Source organism: Podarcis raffonei, chromosome 13, assembly GCF_027172205.1.
Source record: "Podarcis raffonei isolate rPodRaf1 chromosome 13, rPodRaf1.pri, whole genome shotgun sequence".
NCBI classification, from domain to species: domain Eukaryota; kingdom Metazoa; phylum Chordata; class Lepidosauria; order Squamata; family Lacertidae; genus Podarcis; species Podarcis raffonei.
Genome location: NC_070614.1, coordinates 32,308,962 through 32,325,945, shown reverse-complemented (window position 1 = coordinate 32,325,945; position 16,984 = coordinate 32,308,962). Strand labels below are relative to the sequence as shown.

The following is a 16,984-nucleotide window of genomic DNA, read 5'->3' as shown; positions in this document are numbered from 1 at the left end:
AAAAGAATTAATATAATCAAAAGGGAAATATATCTCAAGGATATACAATATCCTTCTCCAGTGGGAGGTAAAAAAGGAAGAAGTGAAAGGGGTAATGGTAAGGGTGGGCCCAGGACGTTGGCTACAATATTTACACGGACCAGTTGGAGAAACTATGGAAGAAAGATATTAAGTTTACGGCGTTGTATAATCTCAGAGAAAACATCATGAAAATGCAATATAGACAGTGGCGTAGTGTGGGGGGTGCAGGGGGGCTGGCCGCACCGGGCACAACATCTGGGGGTTAGGGTTAGGGGGCACAAATCCACGGGTTTGGGGGGCGCAAATCCACGGGTTAGGGGGAGCAAATTACTTGCCTTGCCCCGGGTGCTCATTCTCAAAAAACCAGAGGCCTTCCTTTTAGAGATAATGTCATCAGAAATAAAGAATAATGGTAGACCACTCTTTATGTATACAAAAACCACAGCCAGGATTCTGGTGGCAAGGAACTGGAAAAGTGAAAAGATTCCTACAGATTCCTACAGTAACTGAATGGCGGGTCCAAATGATAGAATATTTACAGTTGGCCATGATGACAGGGAGAGTCAGAGGATATCTGACACAGAAGATACACAATGAATGGAAAATATTTAAAGATTACTTGAAAAATTATTGTAACAATAAAAATCTCCTGGCAGACCTTGATTGATTCTTGTAAGACGAAGGTGACAAATAGTCAAATACTTTGGATAAGAAGTAGGAAGACAAAATAATAGTATGATGCTGTGTGTAAAAGAACCATAATAAGTGACAGTACAATGGGTTTAATCGGAAGTCAAATTTATTTTGTCTTAATTTTTTCTTTTTTCTTCTTTTCTTCTTTCTGTTCTGTAAATTAGTTATTGATAAAATTAGTGATTGGTGGTGCATATATTGTATAGTTGTGTTCAGTAGTATATTAGGGTGTGATGTGGGATGTTATGTACCGTATTTTTCGCTCTATAGGACGCACTTTTCCCCCTCCAAAAATGAAAGGGAAATGTGTGTGCATCCTATGGAGCGAATGCAGGCTTTTGCTGAAGCCTGGAGAGCGAGAGGGGTCGGTGCGCACCAACCCCTCTCGCTCTCCTGGCTTCAGGAAGCTATCCGCAAGGCTTCTGAGCGTGGCGGGAGTGCCCGCTGGGCTCCGAAGGCTTGTGGATAGCAGCCTGCAGCCCGAAGCCCGGGGAGCGCAGCGCTGCGCACCCCGGGCTTCGGGCAGATATCCGCAAGCCTTTTTTCTTTATTTCCCCCCCAAAAAAACCTAGGTGCGCCCTATGGTCCGGTGCGCCCTATAGAGCGAAAAATGTGGTAATTTTTATGTTGTTTGTCAAATAAAAAAAATTGGCAGCAAGATTTCAATTATACATTATCAAATCCAACATGGATTAAATAGAAAGGGGAATCTGCACTGGACAGAAGAAGGCGCAGAACCTCCATGAGAGGCTTTTTATTTTTTAAAATGACCATGACACATGACTCTGACCTTTATAAAGTTCGTAAGTAAGTCATTTTTGACTTACCAAACATGTGGTCTATTTCTATGCTAAGGGAAGCGGGGAACTTTGGAGGCAACTTAGAAGGGGGTATCTTAAAGGTTTAACAGTCTATATTTCCATACTTTGCTGCATATTTTGTTATTTTAAATCTCTGTTGGGGTTCTCTTGCCATCAAGGACTTGCCCCAAACCTGAATCTAGGCATCCAGGAAATTTTCGTTTTTATAACCATCTCCCTTTAGCCAAACCCAAATTAACCAACATTTTCCTATCTTTGGCTGGCAGAGAGAAACATGTCCCACCCCACCCCCTTCTGACTGATTAAGAGCCCACCTGGACTCAGTCTACCAGGGGTGTGATGAATTATCAAGGCATTGGCTGACAGAGGCAGTTGTGCCCCCCCCCAGTGGTGGTGCCCCAAAGGAGTTGGCACCAAAGGCAATCTGTCCTTTGGGAGGAGTCACTTTGAAGGGGGTTGGGGTTAAGCAAGGGCTCATCATGAAGTTGTTACAGTAAGTGTCACACTTTTAACATTTGAAGGGGGGGAGGTGCTGGTACTGCATACCCTGGAGTTCCCCCAGAAAAACTGCTTGTTCCTCAACTCTGAACTCATACTGTGTTATGAGTCAATTCCTATTGTTGTGTGGTGTTCAGGTCTCTACAGTACTATGTGCACATGAAGTATAGACAGAAAGCCCAGTTTCATTCATATTCATGCTGGAGGAAATTCCACTATGTTCAGTGAGACTGAGTCATGCCCAAACTGGCAAGCATAAGTTACCCCTATTCCTGAACTGTCAGTTGATTGTGGGCCCAAGTTTTGTGAATTAGGCCCTGAGTCACATGATCATGCTAGATTGCATTTGGAATAAGTGTATGCCTCTCCTTGCCCCATCATGTCCCTACCACCCCCTTTTTAGACTTACACTGGCTTATGTTTCACCAGTGTGAATTTATGCCCATATCTCCAGCTCAGCCAGCACAGGGAACTTAACCAGCATTGCCCTGGCTCAGCCCTGGGAAAATCTAACAACAACAACTTTATATGCCACCCATCTGACTGAGTTACCCCAGTCACTCTGGGTAGCTTCCAATAAATTAAAACACAACACGACATCAAACCTTTAAAATTTCCCTATACAGGGCTACCTTCAAATGTCTTCTAAAAGTCAGATAGTTGTTTATTTCCTTGACATCTGATGGGAGGGTGTTGCACAGGGCAAGTGCAACTGCTGAGAAGGCTCTCTAAACTCTCTTATCCGGACAGTTCCTGGGCTTCGACCACACTGCTAATTTGGAATATAGGATAATCTCCAACATTCTCATGTGTGAAGGAGAGATTGATTACTTCATCTTCCTATCTAACAAACCAATAGGCAAATTACATTTGCCATGATTTCTATGCTTTCTATGATATCCATATTTATAGGCCTAGGATGTCAGCAAGCAGAATTCCCAGGTATTTCTATTGTGTTGAACAAACAAGTGTACCATAATTAACACAACAGAATGAACATCACTTTTGCCATTCCATCGACCTGTGGTTACATCATTTAACATTTGACATTACCAATGAAATTGCAATCAGACACAACCATATGGTAGAATTTGAAGGTTAAGTGTGCATAACGGTGGGAAACCAAAAAAAGGTTCCTTGCATGGTTAGAGGCAGGAAAAGAGTAAATAAAATAATAAACAGAAAAATGGATGAAAGTCTTCTCAGATCTTCTGGGGGCTGTAAAGCTTCCAAATTCCTCCAGTTCTAGCACTTTCAAACTTCTTCCATATTATCATTTCCCATAAATTGTCATGCATTGTGAGGATGCTGCATCAGCATGTGAAATCTTTGAGGTCTCTCAGGCAGGTTGCTTGTACAATGGAGTAACAGATGCATAGGTTGTTGTTTCTGTATTTCGGGGTGGTGATCGCTTGGAAATTGGAAAAAAAAATAGTTACCTACTGATATTGGCTTTTTGGCAGAAGTAATTTGGGGTCAATTGTTGTTATGGCAAGAAAAAACTGCTCACCTATCTGGAATATATTTGTAGTTTTACACAGTATTCCAGGGTCCTTGGTACATAAGTGGACCCAGAGGGGGTATGAGTGGGGCAGGCTACAATAGTCCACTTCCTTGGGTAATATCAGGCCAATGCAGAGCTTGTCTGAGGCTCACGGAGGAAGTTTTGTTAGAATAAAGTTCTTGGCACAACAGTGTAAGTCCCGCAGGCCCCTGGCACCCCCCCAGCCAGTTTAGCCCTCCGAGTCCTGGGGCAAGTGTACTGGATAGCCTCCTACCTCTGAACAGTCCTGGGTTCAGGGGTAGGAGGCTGTCTGGTACACTTTATAAACTAGTCAAAGTCAGAATTGAATATGGTCTACTATACCAAGACAGATCACCCCAGATTTGGCTGAGAAATTTTACTCACCACTGTTTGATGGAGTCCCGTAAGTGTGGCATCTGAAGACAAATTCACAGTTAGTCTAGTCGCACAGTACAACTTCAAGGATGTGTATACGTATGTGTACTTATGTGTATTGTGTACAATTGTAACATGTATCAGCCTTTTAGGAGTGGTTCATCCCTGATCACCAGGCTCTTTCTTGAAGCTATCATTTGCTTCAAATACAACAATGCCCACGCAGCTCCTCAAGGACCATTGCCATCACTGACACCTCCTGTCAGTCCTGCTAGTATTGAGCTTCTCCAGGAAAAGGTGTCTGAGAATCAGTCAGCACTGACATAAACATACCTCACAGGCCCCATTCACTCACCAAAGTGCCAATTTGCTTTCTCAGTTTGCTTTTCCGGAGCAGAAATACCTCTCGTTTGCTATGTCAAGACTTGTTTCTGTCCTACTCTTCAAAAGGAAGAGGCAGGGTATGTGTAGCTTCTTGGATCAATGTCTCAGCCCACACTAAGCCATACAATTCATCTGCTGTACCTTTACTCTTGTTTGCCTGGGTATCACCCAGGTCTATGCGTTAATGGGTTTGGCAGAAACAGAAAGTTTGAGTTCTTCATTCAACAGCAAGGGTCAGGAGTGGAAAGGCATGTTGGCTGGGTCTGATGAGAGTTATAATCCATCAGTGTCTGGGTGGTTGTGCTATCCTGAGAATGCATCTGACTAAGAGGTCAGGGAGGGCAACAGAAACAGTTGTATACTATAGGCCTTCAAAAATAGCTCTCTGGAAATGAGTAACACATTCAAATTCAGCGGTTCTGGTAAAGCTACATTGAGAGAAGCCTTCCGAAATGGCTATGTGGGCGTCACTGCTTGTTGAATGCGTCATGGGGGTGAGGAACCACAGTGAGTACATTCTTTCCCACAGCCCACAACTTCTATTTATAAGCCTATTCTACCAAATAATGTATTACAATTTTTGTAGGTAAGCATGAACCAGAAGCTTCACTGAGTTAGAAATAACTACAGAAAAATCTAGTTTCTCCTGGAGACACAAGGGTTTGCATCTGAGGTCATTGGAATGCAGCTGCATAACAAAATAAAACCATTGTACCTTCCATTAGGTTTGGAGAGTGAAAGGATTTTTTAAAAACTTAATTAAATTTGTGGTTTTCATGTTCCAGAACATAATATTTGTATCCTAAAACTAAATTCTGCCTTTCACACAGAAACCTCCAAGGGATTGTATAGCAATACTAAAAAGTAACACCTGAATTCAAAGTTCTTAATCCTTCATTTTAGATATTTCAAACACATTTTACAGTCATGTGATTAGCTGAAGAGCATAACTGTCTTCCTAGTTTTTCAGCAGAAACATGTATATACTCGTTTTTAGAGCATTTTCCCACAGTCGTAAAGTCTGCAAACTTAACTATTCAGACCAACAAATATAAAGCTGCTAAACATTCTGCAGATCCTCTGATTGTGTGCTAGATTTGTGGCATGATTCATGATGCAACTGTGGTTTTCATGACCTTCAGTCCAAAGGGAGAAAAGAATTATCTTACACTGAACTTCTTCAGAGGCCAGGTTTCTGCTGTTGTTCTTGACTTTATTTCTTTCCCTAAGAAAAGCAAGAGACAAATGCATTTGTGATGCTGCATATTTACTGGTTCTGTAGGCAGAAATCCTTTTCTGAGAAGGATGAGATCTGCATTCCTTCACACAACCATGAATGATACAAAATGCAGGAGATCTGAATTTTAAAACTTGGCTTAGTCACATGAAGCTTTAAATCTGATAAGAGCAGAAGCTTCTGTATAAATGTTTAGGCAGAAGGCTCTTGTTAGTTCATTCATATATTTTCTTCCCCTGTACCATGTCTCTGATCTAAATCCCTCTGCTATTTGTCCAACAGTGGCAGTGGGGAGATGCAGGGACCTTGCCGGAAAACAGCTGAGGAGAAAGTGTAAAAAAACAAGAAACAAAAATCCTCACACATTCTTAACAATAGGGCTGAACAAAGAACAAAGTGCATGAAAAGAGACCGTTTTCCTATGTTACAATGACCTTGTTTTTGGAGTGCTTGAAATATATTCCCATTTTCTTTGTTTCTAAGCTGCTTTGAGCATAATTTAGTGTGTGGGGGGGGGGAAGTGGCATACAAATAAAGTGAATGAAGAAATGAAAATCTTACACATAATCAAAAGGAATGTGCTCAGTGTTGGCTCCATCCTGCCTTGAAGATCGCTGACGACACTGCACTAAAACGAAAAAAGAAGAGAGGCAAAGAATCTGTCACAAATTAGGTATTTCAAAGGCGGAATTGACGTTTGGATAGAATTTCCAAAAGGCGGTGCTTTTGGGGGGGGGGTTGTAAAAAATAAAGGGGTGGTTTTTACTTTTTATAATATGGCAACCCTATCACAAAATTGGAAGGAGTGGGCAGTTCCATGAAGGAGGAGTGGCAGTTGAAGCCACTCTTATGAATGCTTACTCCTCCAAATGGATACAAACAATTTTCCCTAATAGAATTCAGTTTTGTACTTTCTTTTTGCTAACATATGCATGTTTGTGCACAATTTCTCCCATACCTGTGCACACACAAATCTATGCACACAGATATTACTCTCCAACATTTTTGGTTGGAGACTTGCATTGCAAGTGTGTGTTTTGAAGGAAAATGAGTTTCAGTTCACATATTGTTCCTGTAAGTGTGAATTAGGTAAAGTCACTTCAAATGGGAACATAATTTCTTCCTCACCCCTACACAGTTATCAGATTTGATGATACTTGGAAAATCAACCCTTTTTGTGGTAGATTATCATTGCTTCAAGTTACCATCACTCACCTTTCTTGACCAAAAGGTAGATCAAAAGTACCAACACCAGAATGGTAACACCCACAACTCCATATATAATTTTCTGATTTGACCCTGTCAAAAAAGAAGAGCAATCTGAATTAGATCAAAGATGAATGAGCACTCACCGTTTACATTGTGGGTGCCCTTTGCGGGATCGTGTGAGGTGCTACAGTTCCCAGGGAACTTACTGGCAAACAGGGGCTGGCCTGCCTCTCAGTGTTATTATTTGGAGGTTCACGTCCAGCCTCAGTAATCAAGTTTCTTGCTGGGAGTTGGGGCCAGTCCCATTTAAATATAGGGCGTGGAGCAGACAGTAGCCAGGCAGTTGGCTCATGAGATTCTCCCACCCTCCCCTCCCTTAGTTTAATGTTTTCTTGTTTGCAGGTTAACTTAACTTAATGTCAGTGAACTACATGCGGGGATATGGGCTCGGCTGCTTGCGTACACATACATCTTGCAGTGCACCCCCATATCCCATTTACCCTGATGTGCCCCACTTCCCCTGGCTGTGGGGGGGGGGGGCTGGGAGGTATACGCGCCCAAGGCCTAAGCCAAGGTCTTCTTACATTCAGAAGTTTAATAAAGTTGTGGCCTAATTTTAATTCCATAACACGTTGTGAGAGTCTTTGTTCCTTTCTTATGAACCTTGGGGGCTGGGACTGTTGTGGCCTGGTCACGCAAAAAAGAGTCTTCATTTGGTTTCCCTCACAAAGCCAAAATTGGCCCCACCTAAATCAGGCTAGGATTGCCATATGTCCGGAAAATTCCAGATATGCAAGGAAATCAGATGCCTAAAAAGGTATCCTGGGGGAATTTTTGAATTTTAAGCGATGTCTGGATTTTCCTGTACATATGGCAACCAGGTTTTTTTTTGGGGGGGGGTTCTGTCTGCCTGAGCAGTGGAAGGAATGTCCCCCCTTACGTGGGATACCCAAAGCGTGCTTGCGCCCCCTGCCTTCCCACGTGCAGTAGCGCCAACTGAGGAGTAGGGGGATAGTGGAAAAGAAAGATGACTTGGTTATCCTGCCCTCACCTTCCTCCCCCCATGTGTTTTTTGGAGGGAGGCTAGGGTGTCAGGAATTTTACTTTTTGAAATATGGCAAGCCTGAATCAGGCACTACTCCTCCCTCATATTTTTTGAATAAATAAACTATTTAGCCATTTTTCTTTGTACGGTGGTGCCTCTGGTTATAGACACCTTGGGTTACAAACACTTCAGGTTACAGACTCCGCTAACCCAGAAGTAGTACCTTGGGTTAAGAACTTTACCTTAGGATAAGAACAGAAATCGTGTGGTGGCGGCGCGGTGGTAGCAGGAGGCCCCATTAGCTAAAGTGGTACCTCAGGTTAAGAACTGTTTCAGGTTAAGAACAGACCTCCGGAATGAATTAAGTTCGTAACTAGAGGTACCACTGTATAGCCAACCAGCTTGATTGATGCCAATCATTGGTCTTTGTCAAAAAAGGAGAAAAATTCAGACACTGACCTCGAGTGCTATCAAACTTTCTACAGCGGCAAAAAGATTCTATTACTGTGGTCTCAGGGTATTAACGATCGCTGATGGGAAATGATAAAAAATGTTTTCTTTTCATGATTGTGCTTGAGTATAAATTGCATTATTTTGTTTCTGTGTTAAGATTTAAAATGGCATACTAAAACAATCAAACAAATAAATAAGTAAATATTTTTACTCAATAATGCTGCTTACTTACCATTGGAATATAATGTATATATTAATGTGCATCATTACAAACGGTTTCATTTGAACTAAAAATCAATGGCTATGCCTAAGAGCCACTCATTTAATTGGGCTTACTCAAAGTATGACTTAGCTGGATGGAAGAACACATGTAACCTTTCATGCGCTCTTTAGAAAAAACATGATGTGCCAAAAGAAATGAAACATAATGGACTGATCTAAGCCCCATCCCTAGACGCTAGACACATAAATAATGAAAGTTTTTGATAAGCTGCCTAATAGCAATACCTATTTTTAATCAGACATTAAACAGTGTTCCTGGAAAAGTGTTGTCATCTCCATGCTATTGGCCAGATTCTCCAACATTGGTTGCATAGGTGAAAAACAGCACCTATTTTCATTTAGATAAATGAATGTGCTCCAGGGAAGTCTGAACATGCTCTGTGGCTATGATTAACTGTTGTGGTAGGAGAATAGAAACCAAATGGATGGAGAATGAAATTAACTATGCTGGAATATGGCATGACTGGCTAGCTGGAACTCTAAACAGGACTATCCCATCATGCAACATTCTCTTGCAGGTCCCTTCCTAGTTTGGTCATTTCTACAACCTTACCTGACTGGACAATCACATTCTGAGCAACACTGAGGGCAGATGTCTTCTCTTGGTTCTTTGCATCCTTCTGCTGGTAACCACAGGAATATTGGCCAGCATTCTTTGGCGATGCAGAGACTAGGTATTGAGCACATTGAGATGTTGCTTTCTTGAATGAAACAGGAGTCCCATCTTTACAGAGAAAGAATCTGGTCACCACAACCTTTGATGGAGCCGCACATAGTGCTGTGATAGTTTCCCCTTCAGGAACCAAAGTTGCGTTCAAGAATAAATCAGGAGCAGGAAGTTCACCTAGAGAACAAACGGAAGAAATAAATAAAGAGCATAAGTGAATGCAGAGAGTAAGTGAAAATGTTTTTGCAATGGACCGAATTAGAGTGCTTTATCACCATTATTTTTGGTATTGCTTTTTAGCACTTTTTTCATAATTGTTTGTTGTATACTGCCTTTAATTATTTCTTTTTGGGGAAAGTGGCGCCAGTGCTCTATTCTGTTTTTATTATTATTATTATTTAAAGCATTTAATGCCGCCTCAATTTTCATTTAGAAATTTGGGGTTGTAAACTCTCAATTTAATTATTTAAAAGGTGAGCAAAAAGATCCAAGATGGTGACTGAGACAGCAGCCTAGTCAGAGCTCCTGCCTTCAATTAGGCTTTTAAGTAGTTTTTAGCCACTTCCTGATTCTAATCTCACATTTTTAACATCTTCCTGGCTGCCTTACCATCTCTCCTTGTTTTTAGTTTATTGCTTTATTGTTTTACGGCTCAACCTGACACCCGATGAAGCCTGCCTCTGTCACTGACTTGCAGTTTTGTCTACTGGCTAAAATTTTGGACTAAAACATTGCTGCGAAGACTCAGCTCAAGCTTGATAGATCTCTGCTAACTTTACTGGAATGACTGCCAGAAGGAAAAAATGAGGCAGGAATAGCCCAAACAGCATAATTGGGACTCACAAATCCTCTAAAGCAGAGACGCAGCTGAAAATCGACACCTTCATCCCCAGCTTGGAAACCGAACCAATCATAAGTAATGATATCATGGGAACCCCCTCCCTTTCAGGGAGGCAATGACACAATCCGACGCAGAGGTTAGGAACAAGAGGGGTTCCCCCTATCCCAAATGCTGGCCCACCCATCTCTTTAGAACAAGACAGTGGATTTCTAACATACACCCCTACCAAGAAATTTGCATAATGTCTCCAGAAACCATGGTTTTAGTTCTTCAAAGACTGAATGAAATTCCTACCAAATTATTTAATATAGAGCAAAATCTGGACACGTGCTCCCCCTCCACAAACTCTCAAATGGTTAAAAGGATGACAAGGCACAGCTGCATCATCAATCCAACAACCCAAGTCCTGGATGTAACAAGATCTTGCCAAGTCCTTCAAAAGAATCAGATAATGCTCGAGATTCACCACAATGTGCACAGATGGACAAAACACAGGTGAATCATGACATCCCTATCCCAGCTTCTGAACTGCCACTATCAAAAAGTAGATCTGGAAAAATTATACTTTCTGCCTAGCATAAGAAATACCATACGTTTACTTATCACTTTTAGCAAACCAGCCCTCCCATCCCGACTTATGCAGATGAAAAACATCTTATGGAGGACTCACTCCCTTCCCCTGAAAAGGGTCTTCAAGGATGAAACAGTGAGACAGCTTATCTCTGGCAGAGAATCACAGCCAATGTTGAAAAGTGAAACTAAATTAAATAACAGAAATGCCAGTTGCACAAAGGGGGAGAATAAAACCCTGAGTTTAGAACTACAAGAGCTGAAGAGGAGATTAGTAAGCATAAAGTCTGAAATTTCAACTCTAGATGTAAGGACACTGGAACTGGAAACACAACATTTAAATATGCCCAACAGCTCCCCATCATGAAGAAGGCCATGTGTGCATCTGACTGATCTCTTCCCAAGTGACAGAGATGAAGAGGGGGACTCTGACAACCCTGACACTCCCATGCTGATAACCTTCAAGGAACCCCATGTCACTGACAGACAGTTGGAACCACACAATAGTACCCAGGCTACACACAGACTTTTGCCTAATGCCTCCAAAACTCATGATCCAACTGGTGCCCAGATACTCACCCTTAAACAGGAGGGCCAGCTTTCTCCACTACCTCTCTGGCAGAACAGGACAAATGAGGTCCCTGCTCAGGAAGTTGGCCCTTTGCTAGTCAATGATCCCCACTTTGCAGCACATGCCTCCCTAATACTTCCAAAGGCACAGAAGAAACTAATAGCCCCCCAACCACCCCATGAGGGAAAGAGGGACTGACAGCCAACAGGCCAGCATAAGGTCATCCTCCTAACCTGGAATGTAGCCAGATGGGCTGCATCTATCAGGGATACTTGCTTCACTGATTTTCTATCACAACATCACATCATCTTGATTCAGGAAACCTGGGCCAGGGATGACATATCATTAAATGGATATAATTCCTTTACAACCGGAGCTGAACCGGGAAGAGGCTTGGCAGAGCAAAAGGGCGGTTGGGGACCTTTATCTCTACCAACATTGGCTCTACACCAAGACCCCTCCCCTTCCTTAAGACACTTGTCATGGCTACTATACTCCACCTCAATGAGAAGGCTCTACTATTTATAAATGCCTACATGCCCCCAATGTGCCAGAAATCTGATATCAGAGCCCAGTGGAGTGAGCTGGAAGGATACATTGCAGACCTCATCCTACAGAACTCTAATGCAATGGTGGTGCTGGGAGGGGACATAAATGACAGACTAGGACTGAATGACCAAACCCTATATACACGGTTCGGCCATACCCCACCAGATCTGGAGATCGTAGGCCTGCTAACAACACAAGCCTCAAAAGACCAAATGTCAAACTTTACAGGTCTCTGCCTAGCACAAATATCCTTCAAACTAGGTCTTTACATTTTAAAGGGTACCCTTGGAAAGGACCATCCAGCTGAGTTCACCTTCTTGTCTGGAATCGGGATGAGTGCCATTGATTACATTATTGTCTCTGAGGACCTTCTCCAATACGTAAACAAAATAGAGGTCATACTCAGATTCAAGAGTGACCATTTCCCAGTCTCACTCCACCTAACAGAAATCACACAGAAGGAACATAGTGAGGGCAATTCCCAGCCTACTTTAATGCCTGTGGGGAAAACACATCGCTGTGCCAAATGGACACCCCAATTAAATAAAAAAGTAACCAAAATGCTGAACTCAGAATAAAGCACAGAATCCTCAAAGTCAGATCGCTTACAGTCCATCCGAGCTACCCTGATATCAGCTGAGTCCCCAGAGGCCCTCCTGACGGCCTATAAGGACCTGACTCAAGAACTGCATCAACATCTCAACAGAACAGAGCAGAGACATCATCAACACCACTCCAAACCATGATTCGATAAAAAAAGCTCTTATAAACTCATATGAAGCATTTGTTTCAAATGAAACTCATACAGCTACATCGGACCTCCTCCACCATAAAAGGCACTATAATCAGGTGCTAGCGCTCCCTCCCTCTCTCTCTCTCTCTCTCTCTATATATATATATATGGGGAAACAGAAAGAAATAACTGGACACAGGTTATCTAGGCAGCCAAATCCAACAATTCAGCTCTCTTCTGGAACATCATAAGGCTCTCCCAACCTAACAAACCATTAGTGGCAGAATCCTACATCCCGTCAAGGATTTGGGAGACACATTTTCAGGAACTCTACAGGGATAGAGCTGATGGGGAAGGCCAAATTCCTGAAAGCATAGTGAACCTCCCAAAGTGGGGCCCAGTAACAACAGAAATCGAGTGGCGGCTGCACGGCAGCAGCAGGAGGCCCCATTAGCTAAATTTATACCTCAGGTTAAGAACAGTTTCAGGTTAAGAACGGGCCTCCAGAACGAATTAAGTTCTTAACCAGAGGTACCACTGTATTACATAGACATACAGGCCAGGTTTATCCTGCCTATCCTGCAAAAATCCTCAGGACGTACAGAACAACTTAACATCTCCCTACTACTCCAGGATGAAAACCCAGATGTCACATACTCAGTAGCTAGATTTTGCGCTGCCATGATGGATATTCACTGAAGGATGGTTTGTGTCACAAACCAGTCCTAAACTGAAGGCCCATATTGCAAGACCTGTCTTCCCTTAAGTTTTGCTTCTTACAGCTGTTTTAACTGCATGTTTTTTTATTTGTTTTCTTTTCTTAGCTTTTATCTGTTTTAATTATCAGTCTTTATTCATCCATTATCAGTGTTTAATCTCATATTTTATTCATATGTTTTATCCTATGCTTGTTTCTTCGTCCTTATTTGCTCTAACAATTATCTGTTTAAATTCTAACCGCTATTTTATTATATGTTTTTCTTATGCTGGTCTGTGACCGTAATAAAGTTCATTTGTTCATTCATTCATTCAAGAGCATAAATGAATCCAGAGAGTAAGTGAAAATGTAGTTGCTATGGAGGGTGAACATTTGAATAATCATGTAGAATTAGATTGTTTTATCACCATTAGTTTTGTATTACTGTATTGCTTTTTAGCACAATTTTTCATAATTATTTATTGTATATTGCTTTAAATTATTTCTTTTGGGGGAAACTGGCATACAAGTGTTCTACTCTGTTTTATTTATTTAAATTTATTTATTTATTTATTTAATTTAAAGCATCTTAACGCACCTCAATTTTTTATTTAGAAATATAGGGTTGTAGACTCTCAAATTAATTGTTAAAAAGGTATTGAAGATGAATAGTTAGGTGAGCAAAATATATCTTATGAGGCAATCCTATGTCAAGTTTCCAATAGGATGATATTTTTAAGGATAAAACAACTCTCTAGCTCCAGCCCACATGAGCTACTTAAAGGAGGATGGGAGACACTTTAGAGAGTGGCTTTGCTCTTTAAAGCTCCTCCTGGTCTCATTTAAAAGCAGGCAGTGTAAGATGTGAGAGAAAGTCAGAATAGCTTTAGTAAGTGGTCAGAATGTGAAGGAAGGAGGGTTTAGCCAAGCTTAAAGAGGAGGTTTGGGCAAAATATGAGGGGATAGGCAAGGGGGTAAGTGAGGTGTAAATGGAGAAGGGGTTAGCCAGGTGGAGGGGATGGAGGGCTGGAGGGATTGGTGAGCTGAGAAAGTGTGGGTGGCAGCCTCTAGTACATCCCATATTTTCCAAAAGCTTGATGATGAAACAAAACAGCCCTGACTTTCTTTGATAATGAACATTTAGCATTAAACATGTTCGAGTAGAGGAAGAAACACATACCATTCTCTGCAATCCTGCACACACTAGCACACACAGTCTTGCACAGTCCCAAACTCACCTGTAGAAGTGCAAAGCTCTGAATCTTTGTTGTCATCACCCAAACACCAGTGATTTGCAAGCAGAGCACCTGCAATAACATCCATACAATATGTTTATAATATATTTTAACAAGTAAACACAAGGGCAGAGCAGTATTTTAATAATTTTCCAGACCTGCTATTTTGGCTGCAGCCTCTTTGGAGTGGCTTTAGTGTGTTTTCTAGCAATCCCTGGTAGTTTCCAATTATGAAAATAATACACATATAAATGAGAGTCAATGTAATGGCATATAATTGCCAAGTTTCCTCTATGTCAGAGCACCTGCTATTCTGCTGCAGGTTTTTTTCTGAGTGCAAAAGGGTGCATGGGGTTGAAAGAGATTAAGCAAGCATGTGCGAATGCAGAGCTGAGGAGAAACCAATAAAATTCGCCCTTTCCCATGTGTTTCACACTGTTCCCTCTACTAGCACTTCTTTAATTTGTACATTTACATTATGTTGTGCAACCCAGTCATTCCTAAACCGAAGTCCTTTATTCTCTTACAGATAGTACTAGAAGATGATGATGCTGAAGAAGAAGAAAAAAAAAGAAGTTAGATGTTTTCATGAAATGTCCTCCACAAGCTGAAGAAGAAGGCCTTATTTCAGTTTATTTTATAAAATGTCTGTTGAAAACAGCTTGGCTTTTCTGCAGTCCTCAAGGGGGGGTCAAAGCTTTACGATCCCCCACTCCCGCCCTTCTGTCCACCACCACCAATCGCGCTGATCCCCCTCTCACACAGGGACATGTTCCCTCACATGTTCCAGAATTTCCCTGATAAAACATGTCAGTTTCACCATCTCAGCTAAGTCCATTAATTTTAACAACCACTCTTCCATTCTTGGTAATGATGAGTAATTCCATCTTTGACACAAACACACACATTCCTAGGAAAGCTCTGATGGGAATTATGGGGTTTACTTTCCCCAGATCAAGTTGCCCTCCCAGTTTCCCAAACTTACAGAGAACCCAGAAGAGATTCATCAGGGCAGGGCAGGAGTTGGCTTCCCAATCTGATGTTTGTCCCCACCTCTGACTCTCAGCTCCTTCTACTTCTCTCACAGGTGAGACGGAAATCATCACGACTTTTGCAGCATGTATGCTTCTATCCCCTCCCCTGGGGAACACCCCCACATGTGGCTGCAGATACGATTCAAGGATGTATAATTTTACACCATTCCTTCTGGTGAACTATTCAACGTATCTGTGACCCTCAGGCACATTCAAGATAATATTTGATGGTCAGAAAGGCAGCTTTACCGTTATCCTATTTCCCCCCACCAGAAGGTGCTGTGAAAATGTGTAGATTAATTCACATGATAGAGAGAAGATTCAGACATTAATTGTGGTGAAAATTTTGTTATTGGGAAATAAATAGGAAATCCCCACCTCCCCGAGAACAGTATTCCCTCAAGATAAAGTGAATGGGGTTGCATACCAGCAACCCATGCCCAAGATAGATCTAAAGCCGTGGTGTCCAAACTTTTTTCAAAGAGGGCCAGATTTGATGAAGTGAAGGGCTGTGAGGACCAACCAAAGGGCCAATCATAGTTGTTGACCTTTTTTAGGATTTAAGTTATCAGGCTTTTTTTAGGATTGAAGTTGTTGAGGTTTTTTAATGATGGATTAAACCGACCGGTGGGCTGGATTAGGCCCCTGAAACGGACTTTGGACATGCCTGAGCTAAAGCATGTACACACCCATGCACACAATCCGCCCCCTAGGTAACATGGCTTATAAGGAAGGGAGAGTGCCTGGGCTGCATTGTGAGACCTGGTGGGTTACGTTTATGCCACAGGGCCTTGATCCCTAGTCCAGCAGTTTCTGATGTTAGAGTGGAAAGAGCAACAGTTTTGTAAGGCAAGTGATCCTGGTCCTTCCTGCTGTCTGGCTATAAGTTTTGTCTTATTACATTCTATCTCTGGTGTGAAGGATTCAGCCATTCTCTTCGTATCCCCATGGAAAGAGGCTACAGCTTCCTTGGAGATGTGGAAGTGGTAATTTCTGTGAGCCTTTAGACTGGTTTAGGAAGATTATTTTTCTGCCTCGAAGAACTGCGACAATTTCCAAATTAATCTGAGAGAAGCTCATCAAAACTTACTCATATCAAATTATTGTTCCATTGTTGTGTTTCCTCCCCCCCAAAAAACTTTTCTTTGTGGAAATTCAGTATAAGGAATCTCATGACAGGAAAAGAATAAAACACTTTGGGGCGGGCGGGCGGGGGACTTGGCTCTTTATATGACAGGGTCTCCAGGTAACTCAAATATCTAGTGGGTGGATTGTTTCTTTTGGTCAAAGCACTCTGGGAAGATCTGTTAGATCGGGAGTTTGCGATGCAATGGTTCTTTTGTTAAGCCAGCTGATTCCCAACTCATCTGGGTTCAGCCAGCATTAAGTACCCAACCCTGGCTCAGTCAAAGGTGTAACTTGCTCAACCCAGTTCAACCAGGGCTCTGAACGCTGAACCAAAGCTAGCTGAGACAAGGCCGGTGTAACTTCCAAAAATGAGCATTCTGGCGGCATGACATGAGCAAGACCAAGAAGGAAGAGTT

General features: G+C 42.0%; 1 protein-coding gene across 3 annotated transcripts; it reads right to left on the bottom strand.

The window, feature by feature from the left end:
- Positions 1–2,022: 2,022 nt before the first annotated feature.
- LOC128401050 (uncharacterized) lies at positions 2,023–15,474 on the bottom strand. 3 transcript variants are annotated; one of them, XM_053363936.1, is made up of 8 exons: positions 15,392–15,474; positions 14,410–14,478; positions 9,097–9,387; positions 6,770–6,853; positions 6,116–6,182; positions 5,487–5,542; positions 3,943–3,974; positions 2,023–3,444 (listed from the first exon to the last, which is right to left on the bottom strand). In XM_053363936.1, exons 1-8 carry the CDS (start codon positions 15,411–15,413, stop codon positions 3,373–3,375), a joined length of 693 nt encoding a protein of 230 aa, XP_053219911.1. In that variant the 5' UTR covers positions 15,414–15,474; the 3' UTR covers positions 2,023–3,372. The 3 variants fall into 3 exon arrangements, 1 of the variants encoding a protein (XP_053219911.1); XR_008327413.1 differs by having other exon boundaries at positions 3,390–3,444; positions 3,943–5,542; XR_008327414.1 differs by lacking the exon at positions 14,410–14,478 and having other exon boundaries at positions 3,390–3,444; positions 3,943–5,542; positions 15,392–15,463.
- Between the last annotated feature and the right edge of the window lie 1,510 nt (positions 15,475–16,984).

Excerpts from the sequence above, each read along its gene's own strand:
- LOC128401050 (XM_053363936.1), bottom strand. The coding sequence starts at position 15,413 with ATGAATCTCTTCTGGGTTCTCT. Across the intron at positions 14,479-15,391 it reads GAATCTCTTCTGGGTTCTCT|GTGCTCTGCTTGCAAATCAC; the intron begins GTAAGTTTGGGA and ends ATGTTATTGCAG. Across the intron at positions 6,183-6,769 it reads CTACCTTTTGGTCAAGAAAG|TGCAGTGTCGTCAGCGATCT; the intron begins GTGAGTGATGGT and ends TTTTCGTTTTAG.